Source organism: Setaria italica, chromosome VI, assembly GCF_000263155.2.
Source record: "Setaria italica strain Yugu1 chromosome VI, Setaria_italica_v2.0, whole genome shotgun sequence".
In the NCBI taxonomy this organism is placed as follows: domain Eukaryota; kingdom Viridiplantae; phylum Streptophyta; class Magnoliopsida; order Poales; family Poaceae; genus Setaria; species Setaria italica.
The window spans coordinates 23,660,075-23,684,816 of NC_028455.1; the positions used below are offsets into that span (position 1 = coordinate 23,660,075).

The 24,742-nt window shown below is 42.1% G+C and overlaps 3 protein-coding genes across 4 annotated transcripts; 2 read left to right on the forward strand and 1 right to left on the reverse strand.

Moving 5' to 3' along the window:
- Positions 1–12,605, forward strand: LOC101768586 (hydroxyproline O-galactosyltransferase HPGT1). The gene is made up of 13 exons (XM_004973295.4): positions 1–550; positions 7,280–7,346; positions 7,877–7,940; positions 8,040–8,089; positions 8,395–8,588; positions 9,266–9,329; positions 9,402–9,474; positions 9,815–9,938; positions 10,484–10,571; positions 10,683–10,733; positions 10,849–10,920; positions 11,050–11,162; positions 12,095–12,605. The coding sequence occupies exons 1-13, from the start codon at positions 169–171 to the stop codon at positions 12,115–12,117; spliced, it is 1,365 nt and encodes a 454-aa protein (XP_004973352.2). The 5' UTR covers positions 1–168; the 3' UTR covers positions 12,118–12,605.
- On the reverse strand, positions 1,606–5,148 carry LOC101767638 (cytochrome B5-like protein). Of its 2 annotated transcripts, none has more exons than XM_004973294.3 (6): positions 4,958–5,148; positions 3,445–3,573; positions 3,334–3,368; positions 3,113–3,190; positions 2,909–3,000; positions 1,606–2,005 (listed from the first exon to the last, which is right to left on the reverse strand). In XM_004973294.3, exons 2-6 carry the CDS (start codon positions 3,524–3,526, stop codon positions 1,936–1,938), a joined length of 357 nt encoding a protein of 118 aa, XP_004973351.1. In that variant the 5' UTR covers positions 3,527–3,573; positions 4,958–5,148; the 3' UTR covers positions 1,606–1,935. The 2 variants fall into 2 exon arrangements, with proteins under 2 accessions (XP_004973351.1, XP_004973350.1); XM_004973293.4 differs by having other exon boundaries at positions 3,445–3,578; positions 4,958–5,147.
- A 1,681-nt stretch (positions 12,606–14,286) lies between the features above and the next one.
- Positions 14,287–19,697, forward strand: LOC101768992 (mitochondrial carrier protein MTM1-like). Its single transcript, XM_014805445.2, is given in 13 exon segments — positions 14,287–14,583; positions 14,586–14,646; positions 14,648–14,683; positions 14,745–14,754; positions 14,801–14,875; positions 15,881–16,006; positions 16,106–16,165; positions 16,642–16,812; positions 16,949–17,042; positions 17,195–17,286; positions 17,382–17,531; positions 17,689–17,747; positions 18,984–19,697. Coding segments are annotated over 13 exon segments (1,200 nt in total). The 5' UTR covers positions 14,287–14,447; the 3' UTR covers positions 19,114–19,697.
- The last annotated feature ends 5,045 nt before the right edge of the window (positions 19,698–24,742 follow it).

Sequence of the window (24,742 nt, forward strand, 5' to 3'; positions counted from 1 at the left end):
CCCTCCACTCCTCTCACCACCACCAACACCGCCGCCCCTCCTCCTCATCAAGGCGATTCCTGATCCCGGACCCGATCGCCAGCTCGCTCACACTCCACGCGTCCAGCTGCAACGGTTTCTCTTCCGGCGCGTACCAAACTTCGCCTGCTTCTTGCAGCAGCAGCAGCAATGGCGGACGGCGGGGAGTGCGGCGCGCGGGCGCAGCTGGTCTCGGAGCTGTGCCGCGTGCAGGACCTGGTGCGCCGGCTCGAGCTGCTGCTGCACGCGCCCTCGGACGCCGCCTCCGTCGACCTCTGCCACCGCCTCGTCCACGAGATCGTCGCGCTCACCGACCGCTCCATCGGCATGGCCCGCTCCCCGGACCTCGCCGCGCATTTCCTCCTCCCCGCCGCGCAGCAGCAGCAGCCGCTCTCCGGCGCGCCCAGCCCCCTGAGCGACGCCGGCTCCGAGCAGCCGTTCCGGGGCGCCAGCCCCAAGAAGCGCAAGGCCACGGCGCGCTGGACCAGCCAGCAGGTGCGCGTCGCCGCGGCGGGCGGCGGCGCCGCCGAGGGCCCCGCCGACGACGGCCACAGCTGGCGCAAGTACGGCCAGAAGGACATCCTCGGTGCCAAGCACCCGCGCGCCTACTACCGCTGCACCCACCGCAACTCGCAGGGCTGCCCGGCCACCAAGCAGGTCCAGCGCACCGACGCCGACCCCGCGCTCTTCGACGTCGTCTACCACGGCGACCACACCTGCCGCCCCTCCTCCGCCGCATCGGCCGCCGCCGCCCGGCGCGCCCCGCACCCGCAGCACAACCCGCACGCTCAGGCCGCGCTGCAGGGCCTCGCCGCCCGCCTCACCGTGGCCACCGCCACGGACAACGCCATGATCAGCGGCGCCGCCCCGGCGCTCCCGCCGATGACGCCCGAGAGCTTCCCGGCGCGCGGCGCGTCGTCGCCGTGGTCGCTGGCCGCCTCGCCCGTCGGCTCCGACTACTCCAACGGCTGCCCGCACGGCGTGTCGCCGTGCCCGGTGCCCGGGTACAACGCGGACTGGGGCTCCGACGGCGGCGACCTCCAGGAGGCGGTCTCGGCGTTCGTCGCAGCGTCGTCCGGAGCAGCGCACCTGCCGGCGCTGGACAACGACGAGTTCATGTCACTTGAGTGCTTCAATTTCGATCAGAGCTTCGACATGGGCGGCGCAATGCCGAGCCTCTTCTATCCATGAGAATTGAGAAGAAAGACTAGAGCCCTGTCCATGTCTCCATGACAGGAGGGAAGAGAAGCAGAGGAGCCTCTTCCTAACAACTGTGCAGTAGCAGAAAAGCATCTGAGCTTTTAGAGTGTCTGAATAGGATCTCTTTCTTTCATTCCCCTTTGTTTTGTTTTTGTTTTTTTTACCTCGTTTTATCCTCCCACTTTTGGGTTGGATTTTGTGGATCTCAGTCAGCAAGAGGAAATGAATCAGAATTTACTTATGGAATGTTCTGCCCAATCCCAAAAATTACCATCGACTTCAAGCTGGTCAGATGTGGAAATCCGTTTTTAACTTGAACCAAGTGAAACCAACTTGCAACGAATCCAACATTTCATCCCTTCCAAGTCCAGGCACGATCACAAGAAATGGGTTCGGATCAACCAAAATAATTACGAGAGCTGGGTCCTGATTAGTCTAAACAATTGCAACCGTTTCAGAATCTCTGTTCAATAAGAACAGAAATACAAACACGACAATCAGTTGTCAGTGATGCTGGCATTGTTCCAGCACAAGATATGAGGTTACATCACAAAGCTAGCTGAGAGCAGCCCTGATCACAAATGCAGAACAAATTCCACTCAGACATCTCAACGGCTGACCATTGCAAGGCTGAAACATGGCTACCATATCCATAGCTTCTCATAAATTGGTCTCAGGAAAATTCCATGAATTCAATACAACCTGAGGCTCTTATCATCATGAAGCCTTCAACTGACCGATGCAGAAATCGTCGATGATGTCGAAGACCCTGGTGCCGTGTTGTGGCCTGCAGGACCAAATAGAAGAATGTCATGGAACAGAGGGCGAAAAACAGCAGAGAACCAGAGATTGATCTTATTCAAGAAGCATGAAAATGACATTAGCAAAGGCATATGGCATGTTCCAATTCAGAAAAAACTCAAGATAAGAATAGCATGCCCATCATTATCATCATTTCAGTTCCAGATTTATCTTGCAGTTAGTGGTGGACCAGGGACCATGGTAGGTTTTTGGAACACCAAAGTGAGCTAAGTAAGGACCCCATATGCAGAAGCCAATACAGAACAATATAATCTTTGACACTGAGCTCAGCTCAAAACGCAAACAGGTTTGAGCTGATTTGTTGGTCTGGTTTAATTTAACATGAACTCTATTCTAGAGTAGATAAACCAACATTAACAAGGGAAGGCTTGCCTCCATTTTTAAGTATATGACGTTTACCTCATATATTTCAAAACGGGGGGAGCACTTTCCTAAGGGACCATAGAGTAGAGCATCTGAAAATTTTGTTGCTCAAAGAGTATGTATGCATCAGGCAAACCATTTGAAGTCTTGTGTGTAGCATTACTTCAGAAGATACTAGCAGTAACAACTACTGGATAGGCAACCTAGGAAATAAAATATCTGGCCATCTTTGCCTAGTAGGATAGCAGCACCGTCATTGTATTTTCTTCCCTTTTCTTTTAGAATGTTCTTAATAGATGTAGTAGGAACAGAACTAAAATTGTGATGTTAGGTCTTCATTAATTTGGTCCATTAGATCAATATAATTCTAAGGTGGCAAATATTTAAAGACTGCACTCTGGAAAGAAGCTACAGATATAATTCTGAGAAAAAAAAACCATGAAAGGCACTGAACCACTGAAAGAGCATGCTATGAAGTATAGCAAGGAATTAAAAAGTTACAAACCCAAAAAAGCCTTCTGTGGAATCACCACCAGCATTATTTAGAATAGCATCTCCGCCTGGATGTTCCTCCACATAAGGAGTGACATCATAAACCTGGTTCAACCACCAAAGTAAATTTAGAAGACCCAAATATGTGAGCCTTCCTATTTTCAAGTATAGGGCATTGAATAAGGACCAACTGAGGTGGCCACTGCATTTTTACAACCTTGTCCTTGATGATTATCCAACAATCCTTCCTTGTGTTATGTTTAGAGATTTCTTCCTTTGTATAGCTCTTAGATGTCTGAACGTAGAAAGACAGTAAAACAAAAAAAATGCATTTCTTCAAGCTTTGTAAAATATTATAAGTATTACAGTGCAAATCTGAGAGGGAAAATGCACTGTAGCATGTATCTGTAGCCTAACAATGAAAGATGAATAGCCTACCACTCCAGCTCCTGAATCAGGTCCCTTTGATTTACCTGCAATACAAAAGTGGTTCAGATGCAACTAGGTCAAGTTACTACAATCTCAAACAATAAACGCTGCAGCTTGTACCTTTATTTTGGGACCTTGGGATCACAAAGAGAGCTCCTAGTGCTAAAAGAATGACAAGTGAGATGATAATGATAAGCTCCATCCTGCTCCTCCAGAACTATAGAACTTTGCAGCCACAAAAATAATGTTCTTTACTGAAAAAAAAAAGTTCAATTAAAAACAGGGCCAAAAGGACTAATGTTAGAGTGACTAAAAATTAGGTGTGGACTTTGAATCAGTAATAATGAAAGCTAATGTAACATCCTTTCTGAAGAATAGGAAAGGAGTAACACAGCATGTCAATGTCAGCAAGCAGCACAATGAAATGGTATTTCCATAAAACGCATCAAAACTCTGACAGATCATAGTACAAAGTATAGCAAGGAAAACAAACTAATGCTAAACTATAACCCCCTAGACCCAATCATAGGCCCAATCATGCTGGGGACACAAGGGCTTTCACAAGGCTAAGATGTTTGATGATGTTATGAATGGTGTGTTAGTATGAAGGTATCTGTGACATTTGTTTAGGGAATTGAAATATATGTGACCATATTACCCCCACGAGTCGTCATTGTACTGATGATGGCATACTTTCCATGAAGGTGACAGAAAAAAAATACAAAAAATATGAAACCAATAGATTTCAGAATGAACAAGTGCAGGCTCAGATCAACCTAACTAATTAACATGTAAGGTGAGCAAGCATTCATAATTTTGTTGATTGATAAGTTGGTTAATAGATATCATCTGCATCTCCATGTGGAGGAGGTGGGAATTGGCAGAATGCAATGCTATATCTTGGTAGGTACATGGACAAAAGACCTTCGGTGCAAAAAACAGTAGGAGAGGACCCTAGCAAGATTAATTACTGAGAAGCAAAAAAATACATGATAACAACAGATCAACAGGGTGTAAATAATCCCCAAACAAAATAAGGGCAGAACCATATCTAGCCTAAGTAAGAAAAAAGAACTGGAAACGTGGCTCATCTGGAGATTGTTCTCCTCTTCCTTCACAATGATGAGTGAGCAATTAGCTAGTCCAAATATTTATCTCAAGGCATCAACGATCTGCCAAGGAATTCTTGCTTTCAACCATGGTTTTGTACAATACTTGCTCGTGTAGTTAAACAATACAATCAATGAGGTCCTTGAATGAGGTACATTATCAGTAAAGGGTGAATAAGTACACGTTGAGGGACAGTCCGGTCAGGAAGCCCCACTTGGGTGTAAAAGTACCAAATCTAGCCTAACTTAAATGGTACATAGATGACTTGCAGGAAGAAAGAGGGACGTCATATGGACGTCACCTAGACCTGGTGCTAACTGCTAACCATCGGTCGTCACTCGTCACCACTCTCCTACATACCTCATACAGGACAGGACACACAGACCACCAGATGATTCCTAGCAACATTGGGTGGATTCGGATTCGGATTTTGGAGCAACTATCAAAATCCCACAAAGGAAGATCCCGATTGCAGAGAAAAGCACGGCAACCCATCCAAGCGAGGCTTCCGGCCAGGGATTACCAGCAAGAGAAGAGGTCGATCCGGGTCGAGGTGGAGTGGTAGGGACGGATCTCCGCTCCGACGCAGTTCGGGGGTGGGGGGCGGGAGAGAGGTGCGCGGTGCGCCTGATCTGGGTTCTGGAGAGCCGAGAGCTCCACGAGAGTCGGTCAGCTGGGGAAGGGAGTGACACTGACGGGACGGCCAGGCGGCGAGTTTGTGTTTGGCCCATGGAGCCTGAGCTTGTTAGAGCCATCGAGCCGAGCTCGATTCAAGCCTCAAAACCATCCGAGGCTACGACTTGGTTTAACTTTGGCTCTTTATAATTCGAGTCGATCTCGAATTTAGCTTATTGCAAGCTAACCATGTGCATTTCACGTGTTTATAAATTTAGTTTATCAAAATATATATAGTAATTAGATGGGATTAAAGTTATTGCATTATTTGTAGACTTAGAGAAATTAGGGAAGAAAGTTAGAATATAGGTGTACATCTTATAAAATCAAGACAGCTCGTAATAGACGAGTTTGCTCGAACTTTTTTAAACTCGACATCAAAAAGCTCACAACTTTGTGAATTACACTTGAGCTTGGCTCATTTAGAATTCAAGCTGGTCTCGAAACAAACCTAAAACGAGCCGAACAAAAGTGACTCACGAGTCCCTAGAATTTTTATAGTCATACATATGTATCGGTTCAGTTTGCGCCTAGTCGATGAGTGTGGCGTGGCTCTAGCAACCGGGACGCTAGCAATGTGCTGCTCTTTTTGTCGCGGCTCGCTCATGCCACCAAATGATTCCACCACATAATTTTTTATATATTTTCTATTTGTTCTTTTTTTTAAAATCATGTATGCCTATTTTTCAAATTTAAAATTAGTCCTAAATTTCCTCCATAGCGTGCCAAAATTTATCATAACATATAGGAATTCATGTAGCAGTAGTAGCGATTGCTCACATCTGTCAACTATGCACATCTCAAAAATTAAAGCGGATTTAACTAGTAAGGCTTGTAAATATTTGCTAAAGTTACGAGGTTAAAAATGTGGTGACATCTTGAGATGTCTCGAGGTGAAAACTCTAGAGCAGTGGCTCAACTAATCCTGAATCATGGTCTCGTTAACTACCAATCCACTGTCCAATGTAGTGTAGCGTATATTTTCTGAGCCAATGCATTTTGCATCATGAACATATAACAAAGCCACGTACAAGTTAGCTGTCCAATGTAGAATGTATTTTGCATCATGAACATATAACAAAGCTACGTATAAGTTAGCTCTAACCACAATTAAATGTAGTTCAATTAATCTAAACTAAAAGGATGTACATATTTTGTTCAGTGTTTTCCCCTTGGCAAAAAGGGTCATGTGTGTGCATTATATAAGTCATAATGATTGATGTACAAGTACGACACTAAATATTGATGTACAAGTACGACACCAACTATCTATGCACCATATGTTGAACAACACATTCCCTTATAACCTCATATCACAATGATTTTTTTTATCAGTCGGTTAGCCTAAAATTTACATGTTATATCTCTATGTACCTCCGTTTTTAAATTGCAAGTTGTTTTTAACTTTTTTCTAAATACATAGTTTTTATTATGCACATAGACCTATGTCGTATCTATATACATAATAAAAGTTATATTACGTATTTAGAAAAAAAGTTAAAACAACAAACGCGGTACAAAATTTAAAAAGTACATATTCAATTACTTACCATACAATATTTATATTCGTATAATCAATACTTTTGGTACAGTAACTTTAAAATTAACGTGTTTTTAATCTATAACATATATGATAAATTATAGTAAGCAATAAATAAGATGATTATCGTTTAATAACTTTTTAATGATCAAATCATTTCCAGCCTTACGTTGCTATTGCGGTAGACAAATAGCATATCTGTTCCTCGATTGCCCCGGCAGGCAAATACACAAAATCATCCTCTGTCGTCTACCTTCCTTCCCTCGCGGCTTTCATAGGCTTCTCCAAATTCCAAATCTTTGCAAGAGAAAAACCATCGAAACCGTTCATAACGCACCAACCGGCCGGCCGCCTTCCACCCCTCGCTCTCTCCCCTGCGCCACCAGCACTCCCCCCGCGGCGGCGGGTTCTAGAAGCTTCCAGAACCCAAGTCCAACCTCGAACCCGGCCTCTGGAGGACTGGTGGGAGCGGCCCGGAGATCTCGGCGGCGGGGCCCATGGCGGGCCCGTGCTGAGGGCGACGCGCGCCGGCGTGCGGGGATCCGGGGGAGGGCGGCGAGCTCGAGATCCCGATGCAGATCCGGGAGGTGCCCGCGCGGCGGCCGGCGCCGTCCGCCGCCGGGGCGCTGCGGTCGCCGATGTCGGCGATGATGCTCGCCATGTTCGCCACCATGGCCTCCTTCTACGTCGCCGGCCGGTGAGTCCGCCTGCCCGCCCGCCCGCTCGCTCGCTTGCCGCATTAGTCTCCTCTCGAGGAAATGCTCGCTTGCTTCGGCTCTTCTCTTTGAATTGTTTGGTTTGCGTGTGCTGCGATCGCGTGCGGGGGAATTCTAGATCTCTTTAGTCCCCTGGCGGGAGGAATGCTTGTATTATACTGCTTAGGGTGATCTTGCTGGGGAAACTTTGATCCGTCCACTCGCGCATTCCAGGATTACTGCTGAAGTATTGATGCCTTTAAGCGAAGTCCAGTGTGACGCCCCAATTTTGTTGCGAAGTTAGTGCTTGTTTGCGCACCTTTGGGATCTTGCATTGTCACAATTCATGCTTAGTGTATTACTTTTTCTGCTATTTTTGAAGACCAATGTTAGTTCTTGGGCACCTTGGTTTGATCTGGTTGCTGCAGTAACTGAAATGCTAGAGCTCCTTTTTGTTTGTTTGTACAAATGGTTTATGTTTTGGCCTTTTGCTGTTTGTAGAGGAAAATTTATTGACTTCTGGAAATTTCAGATTGTGGCAGGATGCTCAGAACAGAGTTTACCTCATTAAGGAGCTCGACAGACGAACAGGCCAGGTAGGCGCCTGAGATCTGGCCCTTGTGTTCTCTAGTGCAACTATCCACCTGTGCTGCTGAGTTAAGAGCCCTTTTAACTGTCTTGTGTATATGATTCAGGGGCAATCGGCAATATCTGTTGATGATACCTTGAAGGTTGTTGCATGCAGGTAATTATTAGTTTCCTACCTTTCAGGTCATAGTAATATGCCGATATTGCCTTTCAATTTACTCCTTCTGTCCAAGAAAGACGGCATTTCTGGCTATGTACCTGGACTAATGTTTGTCTAGGTACATAGCCAGAAATGCACTGTTTTTGGGACGGAGTGATTACCATCTAACAATTTTTGAATGCGTTTGAAAGTATGGAGTTTAGTGTTTGGTGATAAATTAGAGCCGGTGCTCTAAACATGCAGAATTTGTTATTGTGTAGAATTTTGGAGCTGTAGTAATCGCTTCATCCTCCATTGTTTAGGCAGCAAGGGAAGAGGTTGGCATCACTTGAGATGGAGCTGGCTGCAGCAAAGCATGAAGGTTTTGTGGGGAAATACTCCCCTGAGACAAATGGAACTCATTCTAGAAAGAAGCCACTGATTGTCATTGGAATAATGAGTAGCTTTGGCCGGAAAAACTACCGTGATGCTGTCAGGAAATCATGGCTTCCGACAGGTAGCACTTTATACTTGCATTTCTCTTATGTCTAGCCTTTTGGTATTCTGATATGCACTCATATTACAATATTTATAATTCCATAAAAAACAGCTTTGGTACTTAGATGTGGAAATTCAGTTCTAATGGTTATGTTAGAAAGTGCTAATGGTGCTTTAAAATAAGAACACTCGCTTCTACCATCAGAAATATTATGTTAGACAAAAAACTTATTTATGCCAATTATCAGAATGTCTGCCAATGTATTTCTCCTTTGGTGTATCTGCCTTGCACTAAATTCTGGTTAGATGCTATAATCTGCATAAAGCCAGATACATGTGCATAAGTTGTTTGTTTTGAGTATTGCATAACAAGTATCAGTAAAAATTGCTGAAGCAGTATAAATGGTAGTCTGAAGATTGGCCATTACAATACGGAAGACTTGGATGCAGAGCTGCTTATTGTCAAGTTAGTACTTAGTACCATTTGACCTTAGCCATTTGGCATCCGTAGGTGGTTGAAAGAGTTTAGATTCCATTATTCTCATGATGAAATACTATGGTTGTGGTACCTTTTCTTTAAACTAATGTTTTTAGATTACTTCTGTTGATGAATAGAAAATAATGTTTGTTTTAATACTACTGTTTGGTCGACTATTCTCTCTTACCTATTATATTTAATTTTAATTCTCTGCACAGGTTCAATGCTGAGGAAACTAGAAGAAGAAAAAGGCATTGTAGTACGTTTCATAGTTGGAAGAAGGTATTGGGTACTCTTTGCCCTACTGTAGTGAACATATGAAGTATAGATATTTGACAGTTCTCTTATATGTAGTGCAAATCGAGGAGATACTTTTGATAGGGAGATTGATGACGAAAATAGGAGCACTAGGGACTTCTTGATCTTGGTAAGCCTGATTTAACAATTGAATCTGGAATACTATGTTGATGGATCTCAATGGTACCTTCTATTTTTTTGGTGCTCATTAAGCTTCTTGAATGAAGATTTGATATACTTTTTGTTGGTTCTTGTTATGTGCATTGTGTTCTGTTTGAATACCTGCCTAATGAACAGTTGCATAGTAAATTGCAACAATCCATTCCTTTGGATTTTTTAGTATCAAAGGTTTGATATAACTAAAAGCATGTGTTAAGTTGAGGGTTGTGATAATTAAAAGAAGTCTTACTTTTATTTTAGCTTGGCTCGTTGATCTAATTTTTGTTCTTGACTATTAAATGTCATGGCAGGATGATCATATAGAGTCTGATGAAGAACTCCCTAAGAAGACAAAAAGTTTCTTTGCTAATGCGGCAGAGACATTCGATGCTGCATTTTACGCTAAGGTCAATGATGATATATACATAAATGTTGGTATGTGCCATCTGCCTATCTACTAATGTTGAGCTGCTTTGTATTAGGCTTGCATTTTTATTAGATCGGGTGTAATTTTGTAGGATCTATGTTACTTCGTGTTCCAAATACTTTTTTTATCCGAGTATGATCCCTAAGATTCAACTCTGGTTTTTACTGCTTACCAATATATGCCAGTGAAATCATTGAAACTGTTTTTTCAGCACTACTAGTTGTCACCGTTTGAACATTTTTGAAAGCATTGTGAAAACTAAACCAGATTAAAATTGGCAAAGCTTGATTTCACAAATTTGGAATTATAAGTTCTACCTTTTCAAATCTGGAGGTCTGGAAATTAGCACTGCGCACCAAGATTTCCAAAAGCCTATTGACATTTTCAGGCTCTGCTCACGACAGCTTCAATTATTTATGATATGTCTACATGATGACTGCTAATCTTTTGAACTTCGCTTACCTGTAAAAATGCTCATTCTGCATGTTGTAGAATACTGGATTGCCTCTCGTGCTATTGCTTGTAACTGGAATAACATGTTGTGTTTCTGCAGATACTTTGAGTGCAATGCTTGAAACTCACTGGGACAAGCCCCGTGTCTACATAGGCTGCATGAAATCTGGCGAAGTTTTTTCTGACTCGTAAGTGTTTATAGCAATTCTTTTTCAGAAATTGGTAGTCTTATTTTTTTTCCTGTTTTGAGTTCTGTATCTTTGTTTGACAAACTAATCCAAATGCTTCCTTTAAAACAGAACCCACAAGTGGTATGAACCAGACTGGTGGAAATTTGGTGATGGGAAATCGTAAGTATGCTTGCGTTAGCAATATTAGCTCTCCTGGCATGTATTTTATGTACTAGATTTAACATTCAAATCAATTACTGTTGTGACTCATCTACTTCCTTTTATCAAATAATAGGTATTTCCGACATGCTTCTGGTGAAATGTTTGTCATATCGAGGGCTGTAGCTCAGTTCATTTCTATAAACAAGTATGCAACCTGTATATCGTGCACAGAATTCTAGATCCCAACAAGGATCTGAAAAATAGACATGAGAAAATGTTTTAGTATGTAATTGTAATTTCATTAATATTTCTGATGGTTCCTTTGTTATATTAGGTCTGTTCTCCGGACATATGCCCATGATGATGTTAGTGTAGGATCGTGGATGGTTGGGCTTGCTGTGAAGCATGTAAATGAAGCAAAATTGTGTTGTTCATCTTGGCCCTCAGGTTTGTCTGCCTCATGCATGGCATCTATTGACCTTGATATTGATTCCTTTCTGTTTGCGTACTGTCAATTGCCAAGTTTGACTCTCGATGATGCTATCATGCACTAATGCCGTTTGTAAGTGGTTCTGTCAGATTCTCCTGATTTTTGAACCATGTATTGGACAGTAATTATGTTTTGGACAGTAATTATGTTTCTGAGTACTGAAACTGCAAGGTATACATGAGCATAGAAATTGCATAATTTCTTTGTAAGTTTCTTGGAATTAAAGTGCAAGATAGAGAATAGAACTATAAGCTATGTCAAAATTATATACTACCTTGTAGTTGCTACAGCTGTGACCAACTTTTTTTTGTCAAGGAGCAATGTCCTAAGAATACTAAAGCCAAAGCATGTGCTTCAGCATTTATTCTTGATTACAAATTCCTCTGATGAATAGGCTAGAACTAGCCGTTTGTGATCAGCTGAGTTTTACCATCTCATAACAAGTTATAAAAAACTTAGTTCCATTTTCTCTCAAGCTGTCTATAAACCATTGAAGGGTTGGCAAATTGTGGGTTGATTATGTTTCGGACAGCAAGGCAGTGGTTTCAAGGCTTTGCAGAAAACAGAATGGATGCAAACTAAGTTATTATCATGCTGCATGTGCACTGAATTTCCACACTAGCCTGTGGATTTGGGTCCTGGTTGGGTTCTAAATATGTGGCGCAATCACTATGATTGCTTGTTAACTTCATTAAACTGAAATAATGGTGGATAAGGGATATAGCCAAAGGCAGTGAAGATTAGACATTGTTTACTGGGGAGGCATGAACTTCAGTCTGCTGTTTTTTGGTGTGTATAGTTTGTGTATTTAATTGTTGAATTGATTGGTGGTCATTTCACCAGGATCTCCAGATATTTTAATTGGCTAACTACTAAAATTGTTTTGCAGGTGCGATGTGTTCGGCCCTATGATGAACAACGCATACTGAGGGAGAATTTTGCAAACAGCGTGTTAGGCTCACTAGTGTGGTGGACGATACATACAATGTGCGTAGAATGAGATTGGATTGGCATGGAGAAAATTTTGTTTTTCTTCTGCCATTTTTTTGTGACATCCTTTGGAGGAAGCTTGTGCCAGTTCATACAGAATCAGATACCTTGTTTTCCAAAAGGAAAGGTCTTGCATATTTTCTTTGCAAGAGCGAAATACTGGACTCAGGAGTTCTAACGAATACCCGTCTGCCGACTGTATCCTGGTTTTGCTTGCCATTTGTAGATGCCCACCCTTACCATTCTTTTTCTGACAGACACTGCCATTGTTGGAGTGACAGAAATCAATAGCAATTCAGGAAATTATTTTGCTCCGTAGAATACATGTCAAATGTGTGTCTTCAGACTTGTTACCATGGTTGTGGATTTTGATACATACATAAGTGATAAGGATACCATTTTGAAGTCAAGAGTGACATGAACGGCATGATTCTCTGCATGTTTAAAACGTACAAAAAATTTCCAGAAGTCCTTGCACGTCATTATTGTTGACTGTATTGCACGGAAGTCTTGCATATTTTAAATGCGTGGAGACCAAATTATCTCATGCAAGACTTGTTATTCTTTTTTTAAAGCACGTTTAACAAAGAAGTAGAAAAGTCGAAGGTCCTGCTCAAACCGTGAGGAGTTATTCGCCACGCCTGTTGAAATTAAACTATTTCTTGCAGATTTTTGTTTCCAAAATCCTATCAATTCCAAACCTGTCAACAAGTTGACGAGGATCTGAAAACTACAAAGAATATTTTTTTTTTGGTAAAGAACGAAATAGGCGAAAGCATTTTAGGGCTTTTCATTTTGCACCAGTGTTTTGGTGCTGCTGACAGTTGCAGTGGCGTCATTCAATGAGTTGACGTGTGATGCACAACAGCAGGCCAAGCACTGCTTTTCCTGTGGTTTGGTGGGCAAGAAAGCTTTTCTGCGCACAATTTTTGTGCTCATTTATTAGTCATCTTGGCTCCCATTTGCAATTTTTGTGTCTATAGTATGGGCAAATCGCTGCAGCAACAGTTGCAAATAATTGGTTACGGCTGGGCAGAATTAGGCATTCCTCAAAACTTCCAACTTTGACACTATGCAAAAAAAAATTCCCCATCACATCAAACTTGCGGTACATGCATTGAGTACTAAATGTAGACGAAATTAAAACTAATTGCACAGTTTTGTTGTACTTTCCGAGACGAATTTTTTGAGCCTAATTAGTCAATATTTGGACAATAATTCACAAATACAAACGAAACGCTACAGTGTGCTACAATGCTATAACAGTAATTTTGCACCTCCAAACTTTGGGCAACTAAACAAGGCCTTAGATGATTCGATAGTGACAGGAGCAAAAGGATTATTTTAGTTTCCAAATACATCTAGCTAATGTTCGTAAACACACACACAACAAGATTATTTTGTAGAGAAGGTATGAAATGAAATTAAAAGTGCATAAACATGAAACACAATGGGCATGAAGGAATAATTGGTAGATAGGTGGTTGAAGTCTCGTGGGATTTCAAACATAAAAAAGAAAGGACTATGCAAGAAAAAAACTTGTTTATTTTTTTTAAATAGAGAGTTCACATTCATTGGTGCATTAATTAGATGTTTGCCAAACAAAGAAATGGATCAAATTATATGGAATCAGATTGTTTTGTGCTGGATGCACTGGTTTAGCTAGTTGCAGCTGCTGCAGCTTGGCTGCTACAGGTCTACAGCTAGCTATTTCGAATTTCTGATCATTTTGATGGTCGATTGAGTGAAATTATTAGTTACTTGAGAAACCTTGTCTATTAATTACTTGCTATATAACTATTATGATATAAGAATACTAGCATAAATATATATATAAATATACATATTTATTAATATGCAACATGAAATTCGATGAGCAATATTATTGTCATCCTAAGTGCTTAGATCACTTTTAAATCATGTGAAGCACTGGAAATCAGAAATGCAGTCGCCGGATGCAACCAATTCCAAATTCAAAGAGTTCTGTTGTCCAAAGACCAAACCAGCGATGGAGGCTGAGACACGCCCTCTACCCACGAGAAAAACCTAAACGCTCACACGACTTCTCTAGAAAGCGACCCCAAGCCCCGCTTCCTCTCCCCTCTCTCCGCCTCCTCTATTCCAGGAGCCTCCTCTTTCCTCTTTCTAGAGGGAGAGGGAGGGACCCGCAGCCGCGGCCGCCGCACCGCCACCCGCGCCGCGCCACCCGATCGAGCCGGGGTAGGGTTCCCCTACGCCGTCAGGCCGGCGCCATGGCGGGCTGCTCCAGGGGCTCGCTCCCAACCTGGATGACCGCCGCCGCCTCGCGGGTCGACCTCACCGGCGGCGCCGTCTCGCCGTCGCACCAGGGCTCGGCCTCCCCGTCCCCCTCGTCCTCCTCCTCGGGCCCCGCGCAGCCGCGGGGGCGGACCAGGAGCTCGGGATGTTCGAGCGCGCGCTCTCGCCGCCGGCGCGCCTTCGTCTCCGCCATCATCGTCACCCCTCGACGGTCGCCAGGTCGGCACTCCCTCTCCCTCCCTCCCTCTCAAGCTCCCCCCGTCGTGGGCGAGTGTTCTGCGCGCCAGGTTTGGTGGCTAACGCGTTTCGCGTGTGTGTGTCGATGCAGACGAGGTTGCAGGCGCAGGCGGCGGGGGTGCTGTATCACCACCCTCCCCAGATGGCGGCGCTCGGGCCGGATGCGGTGAGGAACCCGATCTCATTCTGCGTTGCATGGGGTGGGATTTGGTAGCGGCTGGCTCGGTGCCTGAACTCGGATTTGATCGTGGAAGATCCAATCGTGCGGGTTTTAGTGATTAGATTAGGGTAGGATGCAAAATGGAGCTGTTGTTGTCGGATGTGTGTCTGCAGTTTGGTATGATCAATGGGGGGATTTGTATATTTGATAGGTCAGTGATGTGATCCAAATGTTTACCTTGATGTGGCCTGTGGGCGGGCACAGTGTTGCTGTTTCACTTGTTTGGGGGCAAAAGCTAGTAAATTTTCAGGTAATGGTTTTCAGGATTTCTTTCGTGGGTATGAGGCCATTAAAGATGATGGCTTGGTTTGTGTTTGTGCTGGTGATCGGCCGGCTTCTTTACCAACCTGAATCGATCACATTGCGTGGCCTCTTCGAAGTTGAATTCCTTAAACTGCTTGTTCAACAGGCAGGGTGTTCAGTGGTTGCACAATGCGACATGTGGTTACATTATGTTGTTTTTTTGGTCACTGTGCTATGTAGGATCACTGGGTGCTCCAACTGTACTGCTGATTAATAGAAGCGTTTGTGATTATTTTTGCCATGAGTCATGAGCCCATGACCCTAAGTTCTGTTCAGCACCTGATTTTTTGATACAATCAATTTTAGGACTTTTGTGTGCACAGATAACCCAATATTTAAGTCTGCATGGATGCTGTTGGCTCATTTTGAAGCCCTTTGCTTTATCGCATTGAAAATGTAGAGTTGTTTTGTGCATCCCCCCCATTGGTTTAAGGAAAATGAAGGAGTAAAAAAATGTTGACTCACTGACCACAGTTTTATTGAAAAACTGCAATGTGCTTGATATTATAAGAAAGTTGTATTTATATATGAAGGTTATTGATGCTACAGTGCCAGTAGTCAACAGGCCAATGCCTTTTTTGTTGGTTTGACCCTCAACTCATGTCATAAACTTGTCTGAATTACTGGGTTGCATTTCAATGTTTCCAGATCCTGTCTGAATTCAAATGTTCTCCATCATGCACCCGTGGTCTCATATTGGGCGAGCCTGTTTGCCCTCCTGATTGCTTCCAGTACAAGGGAACACTTGATGTATTCTTGAAAGTCGTTAGACAGGTGATTAAGTGTTAATTTTGGTAATTTATCTCATTTAAATAAGTGGCAATTTATGGTGGACTGATAAAACTCACAGTGGTGCTTAATTGGTTGTTTCAGGAGGGATTCGGTAGATTGTGGAGAGGAACAAATGCAGGCTTGGCATTAGCTGTACCAACTGTGAGTTTTCTTTTTACACATTCCATTGTGCTGGTCATTGCCTTCTGTTTGAAACTTTAAATGTTATATGCTGTTAAGATGCTTGTGGAGCATCTATTCAATTGTTTCAATTTGTCCCATTTGAATTATTCATATCATCTTTACTTAGATTTGAATATAAATTTAGTCCAGTTTATGCTTAGTCTGTTGAGATATTGATAATTCATTTTTGTACAAGGAGGCTTTGTGGGTTTATCTCAGACTGATTTTCACTTTGTAGTAGTCTTTTATATGCTCAGATAATTCTAATGCCCTAAATGAGGTCCATGGCAGCGTAATTTGTCTTTAGTTTTTAGATATACCATTTGGCAATTTTGTGCATGCTATCTCCGACGTCATCCTTCCTTGTCCTTTCTTTTTTCTTTTTCGCAATATAATGTTCTTAATACATGTTATGCTGCTGGGTGTCCCCTGTTAATTTTCTTGATCATAAGCAGGTTGGAATATACTTGCCATGCTATGATATATTCCGCAACAAGATTGAGGATTTCACAAGAAGTAATGCTCCAGGATTGACACCATATGCCCCGCTAGTAGCAGGATCAGTTGCACGTTCATTAGCGTGTATTGCTTGTTCCCCAATTGAGTTGGCAAGGACACGTATGCAGGTACACCTCCATCTGGAGTGTTTCATATATGGTGTCAGAACAACACTTTATAATTTAGTCATATGTCTCGTAAGGTCATGGTTTCTGGACATGAATCATTCCTACGTATCAAATGGTTACTACTCTGTGGTAACAGGCATATAAAGAGTTTCGTCCTGGTGTAAAGCCTCCTGGAATGTATAAAACATTGGTTGGTGTTCTCTCGCCGCTTGCAAGTTCGAGTCAGAATGGTATGTTGGTTTCTGTTTCTGTAACTAGTAGATTATCCTTTTAATTGGATCACATGTCCACATCATATTTCCACTTTGGTAGCTGCCAAATTCTCAAATTTTTGTCTTGATTCTAACTGCTTAACTGTTATGATTGGTGAATGTTGGAACAGTTCAAAACTACCGTGCTCTGTGGACTGGGGTGGGTGCGCAACTTGCTCGGGATGTTCCTTTCTCCGGTATATGCTGGTCAACTCTTGAGCCCGTAAGTGTCTGCACTCTGTCTTGGAGACACTCTTATTGGCTGCATTCATGCCACAGTTGCATGGCATTGCATCTCATGTTGTTAACTCTGTGTAGATCCGGAGAAAACTGCTTGGTCTTGTTGGAGAAGAAGGCAATGCAGCTAGTGTATTGGGAGCAAACTTTGCTGCTGGCTTTGTGGCAGGCAGTTTTGCTGCTGGTGCTACATGCCCTCTGGATGTTGCAAAAACAAGGAGACAGATAGAGGTCTGTATACTATTCAATACTCTTTATATTAACGTCCCATTTATTTTTCATCTGCTGCCTGTTTTGTATGCTGGCATACTCGCTTGACTTCATTGCTGCCTATCATCATTTGTTGTTGCTCATTCTAATGTCCTGTTTCCTGTTTTCTAAAATTCAGAAGGATACTGAGAAGGCAATGAGAATGACTACAAGGCAAACATTAACTGAGATATGGAGGTAAGGAAACACCTCATCCCCCAAAAGTATAGTAGCATTTTTGATGGGCTGTATATTTGGTATTTTGGTTGCGATTGTTTTGAGTTTTGAACCCAAGGCATGTGTTTAGTCCTTTGGGCATATTTTGGTGGAGCTGTGCTTTCCCATGGTTCCAACCAGCATCCTAATAGAATCGCAAATTATTATAGCAAATTAATATGAATACCATGCAAATAACAATTTTCTAAGATGATGTATGTAAATTAAACTAGTAGGATCAATATGATCAAGGAGTTTACTTGTCTTGGTCAAATCTTTGTAGGTCTTGGTCAAGTTTGCTTCCCTCCCCCCTCTCTCTCCTTCTCTTTAAGGCTTAAAGATTGACACTGTACATACATTCTTTTTGCTCTTGGCTCCTGAGAGCTGCTTCTTTTGAAATACACGAAAATCATGCTAGCACAAAAAAAGTAATGACACAAAAATACATTCTTTAGCTGTCAATAAAGGCATCCCTAAACCCTAGATTGGCATGCCTAAACTGTCAATAAAGGATGAAACTGTTTTTCCTAAATACTTCTAAATTCAGGGCAGCCCAACTGTCATGCACCTAAAGGGGTGGGAACTGGGCTGTAAAGTGAAATCAAGCGGGTGAACCCAAGTTGTCATAAAAGAAATTGGAGAAACAATATTTTTGACATAATTTGAGTGGGCAAAGATAGTATTTTTGACAGTTTGAACAAAGTTGTTTGTCATTTTTATGTGAAAAGTGATAATTTGATGCCAAACTGAGCACCAACATGAATCAGTGCTACAATTTCTTGGGCTTGAGAATAAAGGGTTCATTAGTGATACAAAATGACTTGTGGTCTTTTAGAGGCTCAGTGGTCCAACCACTTGCAGCCCACCCAAACTGTTTGTACATTTTGCTGGTTTGGTTCATGAACCACCTAATCCTGGTACTAAACCATGTATTACTTGCACCCTCATCATTTGCCCTTGTGCAGGGTCAAAGTTGGTGATGGTTGCTGATTTTGTTTTGTTTATCACACAAAAATCTGTGTAATGCTTGCAAAGCCTACTGTGTCTTTCCTTAATTTTCCAGAGCCTATGCCCATCAGAATTGATCGGATGTTAACTACAAAATTGGTTAAGCGTAGTTCCATGATTTTCTCTTAGCACTAGTTTAGTAAAGATAAGAAAAGACTGTCCACAATATAATATTTGATTTTGCTGTTGTTGATATATTTTGTTCGGCAGGTCTGGAGGTGTGAAAGGTTTGTTCACTGGGGTTGGCCCACGTGTGGCTCGTGCTGGTCCATCAGTTGGCATTGTTGTTTCTTTCTATGAGGTTGTCAAGTATGCTCTTCATCAAAGCCACACCTCATGACCCAGATTTGTTGAAAAGACTGAAGTTTCTTCTTGACTTTGTAAAAACAAGACCTACCAATCCCCAGAAGCACGCTGGGTTACTCTGAGCTTTGGACAGGCAGGGCGAGGTGTAAGTTGGAAGATTGGAGTGCTTAGCATCAACACTCAACAAGGCCTTTTTCATGGACGCAGTCCATTTTGGCCTAAGATAACGTCTCAGTTTTGGTTTTGGTGGAGCAGGCTCCAGTTGTCTGGCAGGGCTTTGGACCATCGTCTAAGCTTATGTTTTGGATGAAGCTGAAGCTGCTTCGATTAACTTAGGTAGACCCTGTAATTGGAGGTGTAGTAAGGCTGATGCAGATCAATAATAATACGCTTGAAACTACAGAAGAAATTTTGCATGTTTCAGTCCCCAAAGCTTTCAAGTGGGCATATAGTTGCCGGCTTAGTTTTAAGCTATGTACTCTGCTTTACGATCTACGTGCACGACCATGGATAGCATGGTTTATTGGTTTCCTCGTTTCTTATCACGGTAACAAGTTCTTTTACTCCCTCTGTTCAAATTACTGTTCCTTTGAGCACCCTATCCCAAATTACTATTCATTTTAACTTTACATATGCATCTAGACATATACTATGTTCAGATACATAGCAAATGTTTTACATAGATATATGCTAGATGCATAGCAAATAGCAAATGCAAATAGCAAATGTTATGTACTTAGAAAATTTGCTATTTACTATGTATCTAGTATACATCTATGTACTTAGAAAATTTGCTATTTGCTATGTATCTACATTCTAATTTGCTATTTGCTATGTATCTAGAAAAGTTAAAATAAATTATAATTTGGAACGGTATTTATATTCGCAGCTGGTTTCCCATCTTTAATAGCTGTGGCCTGTTGTATCCGGTTTGTGGCATGTCGCATCCGGTTTTAAAGGCAAAACCGGATGACTTATCATATGTGGTGTCATGATCAAGTTTGATTAAATACAGTGTTATAACGTAAAGTCAGAAATCGAGATAAAAATCTCCAGCATAAGCAAAAACCAGCATAAGCAAAAACCAGATGACTTATCATATGTGGTGTCATGATCATGTGTGTCAGTAAATATTAACATGTGTGTCAGTAAATATTAAATACAGTGTTATAACGTAAAGTCAGAAATCGAGATAAAAATCTCTAGCATAAGCATTGATCTCCAACAACTCCACAGATAGTTGATTTGAGGAAACGTACGCCTAGCAAATCTTCAAAGTTTTCAACAGATTTGTCTTGTACTGGACAACAGATAAAGCAAGTGTGAGTATACTTATAGTTGGTACTCAGCAAGTGTGGTGAAATGTGTAGTGTAAGACCACTCAGCAAGTGTGGGAAAAAAGTGTGGGAAAATGTGTAGTGTAAGGTCAGTCAAGGAATAGCTGACTGGTTTACTGCATTTAAACACTTTTAAAGTTGCTATTTACTAGAATATAAGTTTATACCATCTAATTAACCATAAGAGTAAGAATATATGACGAACATAAATGAAACACAAATATAACACCCAGTTAATTATTCTTCAAGTTCAATTATCATGCGAGGGTTCAGATCGCTCTTGACTGTAAGCACGACTGATATACCGGTTTTACACTCTGCAGAGGTTATATATTTTCACCATAAGTCGTGTAAAAGTTCAAGAGAACTTAGACCCAACCATGCTGTGCAAAAGTAGGCACTTATCACACTATCAAGGTGTGATTGCATAGGGACGCTATGATGCTTTTACCAAGATTCCCTAATAAGTGATAACCCGCTAAAGTTTCCTCATAAGGGGATGAACCCTCCCCAAGTGGTGCGTACACCCTTTGACTGGACAAGCCATCGCACAACCTATGAGCCCCTCTTGACCTTTTGGTAAGATTATCACAAACTAGAGTCTCTAATTAATTAGCCAAGATTAGAGCCCGTTGATCTTATAGTTGTATTATTTTCCTGGATGGTCACTCCATATTCCAATTAAGGCATGTGAGTGGTTGTAATTAACAAAGGTGCATAACATAAAATAAATTAGGTTCATCATTGTTCATCACTTCCCACCGTAAACTAGGTATAGCAGCTAGCACAGTTACCCAACAATAAAGTAAAACCTAGGTTGACAAGGGATAATATGGAAACTAGGTAAATCCTTAATTAGGACCCATCAAATTAAGACTCAAGTGTGCAAAGCATATGTTTCATAGATAAATGTTGTATAGGATAGAATGCGATCAAGAACACAACTTGGCTTTATCCACAGTACCACTGTTGCTCGGATACATTCTCCGTCTCCTTAACCTTGAATGTCCTCAAAGTGTGTTCATTCTACTCGTGACAATCATCCAAGCAAACATCCAGAGCACGAACGTACAAGCAAACAAATGAATTAAATTAAAAACAGTACACCATCATCATAAACAATACTAAAAAGTGGTACAAAACTAATCTACACGTAAAGACGAATGCGTGAGCGAAAGAATCACTTAAAACGGTGTTAAAACGCAAAAGATATGGCTTAACAAAGCTCTAGGGACTTGCTGGCGAGGTTTAGAAACTTTCAGGGGCATAACTGCGAGAAACTAAGGACCTAAACCTAATTACATAAAAAACTCAAGGGCTAACACGCACAAGCTTAAAGATGGACTGGATCGCGAGAATTTAAACTTTATAAGAACTTTTTCGCAAAATCTACAAGACAAACTTTTATATAAGGATTTCCTTTTTCTTCGGGGGCTAAAGTGTAAGTGGTCTTCTTCTTCAACCTCCATCCGGTCCTATCCACTGGGTCGCCCAGGCTTGCCGGTGGCTGGGGGTAGGGCGGCTTGTGCAGCCAGCGCAGGCGGCGGCGATGCTGCTCGACGGAGGCGGCGCATAGGCGAGCGGTGGTGGCGGCGGCGTTAGTAGGAGGCGCGGGTGGCGGTGACAGCAGAGGCTGGCGGCTCGGCGCGCGGGCAGGAGGCGCGAAGGGGCGGCGCTCGGCGGAGGCGTGGCGCAGGCAAGCGGTGGCGGCACGCAGGAGGGGAGCCGTGTGAGCAGGAGCTCGGGCCATGGCCGGCCATGGAGCACACTAGGAACAGGAGAGAGAAAGACAGGGGAAAAAGGGATTAGCCGGAAAGGACCTCCAAACAAGCGGAAACGACCTCCAAACAAGCACTTAAACGGCAAAATGGAATAGGGATGATGAGACGAATGCGTTGGTGCGCTCACCTTTGGCCGAGGACTTATGGTTTCGTCGGATTCGCTCACCGGAGTTCTCGCCGGAAGGATCGCTGGAGTTTAACAGATTGATATGTTTAGTGTCGACCTGCGGGAGTTAGGTTAGGTAGGGTTTACAGCGTTGGAAAGAGGACGTTAAGGAGATCACCGGAAAGTATTTATAGGCTAGGTTGGAGTCTGGTTTTATTTTCTTTTTTTTTTAATTTTGAGAATTAATTTTGGATTAAAAAACAATTCTAGAAAATACTAAAAATTGTAATTAAATCATGAAAAATACTCCAAGAACTTTAAAAAATTCAGGAAAATTCCTGGAGATGGTTTGTGACACAAGGAACCCAAATAAAATACTCGGAGCTCTTGGAAAGACTTGTAGAACCATCCAAAAATTGGATTAAGATCTAGAAAAATGAGAATAAATTCCAGAAAAATGTGGAAAATTCTTAGAGGAACCTAATCATCATTCGAATTTAACTTTTTCACTATAAGAAATGCAACCAACATGAATGCAACACACATAGACCTATGGTTCATTAAGTTAATTTTAGAAAAAGATTTTAATGCCTAATAAATTCACAAAGAAACCTTAAGACCTTAAACGAACTCAAGCAAAATTATAGAGAAATTCGAATTAATTTTTATTAACTTGCAAATGATGAAAATTAGGGTGTTACAAACCTACTCCCTTAAAATGAATCTCGTCCTCGAGATTCGGATGGGCTGACAAAGAGTTGAGGAAATTCTGCCTTCAGCTCGTCTTCTCATTCCCATGTATCTTCATCTTTTGAACGATGACTCCATTGTACCTTGCACATCCTGATTACCTTTTTCCTTGTAATCCTTTCCAACGTATCCAATATTTTAATTGGATACTCAATATAGGTTAAGTCATCCTGCGCATTTAGCTCTTCCATAGGCAATTGCTCTTCTTTTACTCTTAAGCACTTCTTTAGCTGAGATATGTGAAAGACATTATGGACATCTGAAAGTTGAGTTGGTAACTCTAACTGATATGCCACTTCTCCTCTTCTTTCCAATACCTTGAATGAGCCAATGTAGCGAGGTGCTAATTTGCCTTTGACCTTGAATCTCCGTAATCCTCTTATAGGTGATACCTTCAAATAAACATAATCACCTACTTCAAAGGTCAATTCCCTACGACGGGTATCAACATAGCTCTTTTGCCTCGATTGTGCAGTTCTTCAATTCTCCCTAAGGACCTTCACTTTCCTTTCTGCATCACGTATGATCTCTGGCCCAAACAATTGTCTCTCTCCAATTTCATTCCAGAATAATGGAGTTCTACACCCCCTTCCATACAAAGCTTCAAAGGGAGACATCTTGAGACTGGCCTGGTAACTATTGTTATAAGAGAACTCTACATAAGGTAAACTCTCATCCCAACTCTTACCATACTGGAGAGCACAAGCTCGCAACATATCTTCCAATATCTGATTGGTCCTCTGCGTCTGACCATCCGTCTGAGGATGATAAGCATAACTAAAGTTCAACCTTATGTCCATAGACTCATGTAACTGCTGCCAAAATCTTGATGTGAACTGTGTACCTCTATCTAACACAATCTTCTTAGGCACTCCATGTAGGCAGACAATTCTGGACATATACAACTCTGCTAATCTAGCTCCTGTGTAAGTGGTCTTGACTGGTATAAAGTGAGCAACTTTGGTCAATCTATCCACTATAACCCATATAGAATCATATCCAACTTGTGTGCGAGGCAATTCCACAATGAAGTCCATACTAATCTCCTCCCACTTCCACTCTGGTATTTTTAATGGTTGAAGCAATTCTGCTAGCCTCTAGTGTTCAGCTTTAACTCTCTGATAGGTATCACACAGAGCAACATACTGAGCAACATCTCGCTTCATACCATACCACCAATAGCGTTCCTTGATATCTTGATACATCTTAGTCCTGCCGGGATGAATGGAGTAGGCGGAATCATGGGCTTCCCTCAATATCAGCATTTGAGAGGTTCCAAATCTAGCACACAGATTCGACTTTGAAGCCAAAGCGTTCCTTGATCATCTATCATGTAGTTAGGTGCTTTCCCTTCCTTCATTAGTTGTTTAATATCTTTGATCTTGGCATCCTCAAGCTAGCCTTTCCGCATCTCTTGTTCCAAGATAGGTTCCACTTCCATAGTTACTCCTTCTGTATGAGCAACTACTCCAAGGTTGAGTCTCTCAAACTCCTTAAACAACTCCTTGGGTAACTGGTGTACTAGAGTCATGTTAACATGTCCCTTCCGACTCAAAGCATCTGCAACAAAAGTGGCTGCGGTGTTGGTGTGGTCCTTATTTCACCAAATGGGGTTATTTTTGAGTTTCTTAGTTGATTGGATCACAAGTGTACTAATAATCAAACTGAATATGAGGCTTTGTTATTCGG

Excerpts from the sequence above, each read along its gene's own strand:
- LOC101768586 (XM_004973295.4), top strand. The coding sequence starts at position 169 with ATGGCGGACGGCGGGGAGTGCGGCGCGCGGGCGCAGCTGGTCTCGGAG. Across the intron at positions 551-7,279 it reads GGGCGGCGGCGCCGCCGAGG|GGTCGCCGATGTCGGCGATG; the intron begins GCCCCGCCGACG and ends CCGGGGCGCTGC. Across the intron at positions 9,330-9,401 it reads CGTTTCATAGTTGGAAGAAG|TGCAAATCGAGGAGATACTT; the intron begins GTATTGGGTACT and ends TCTTATATGTAG.
- LOC101767638 (XM_004973294.3), bottom strand. The coding sequence starts at position 3,526 with ATGGAGCTTATCATTATCATCTCACTTGTCATTCTTTTAGCACTAGGA. Across the intron at positions 3,191-3,333 it reads CTGATTCAGGAGCTGGAGTG|ACATCTAAGAGCTATACAAA; the intron begins GTAGGCTATTCA and ends TTCTACGTTCAG. Across the intron at positions 3,001-3,112 it reads GGATAATCATCAAGGACAAG|GTTTATGATGTCACTCCTTA; the intron begins GTTGTAAAAATG and ends TGGTTGAACCAG.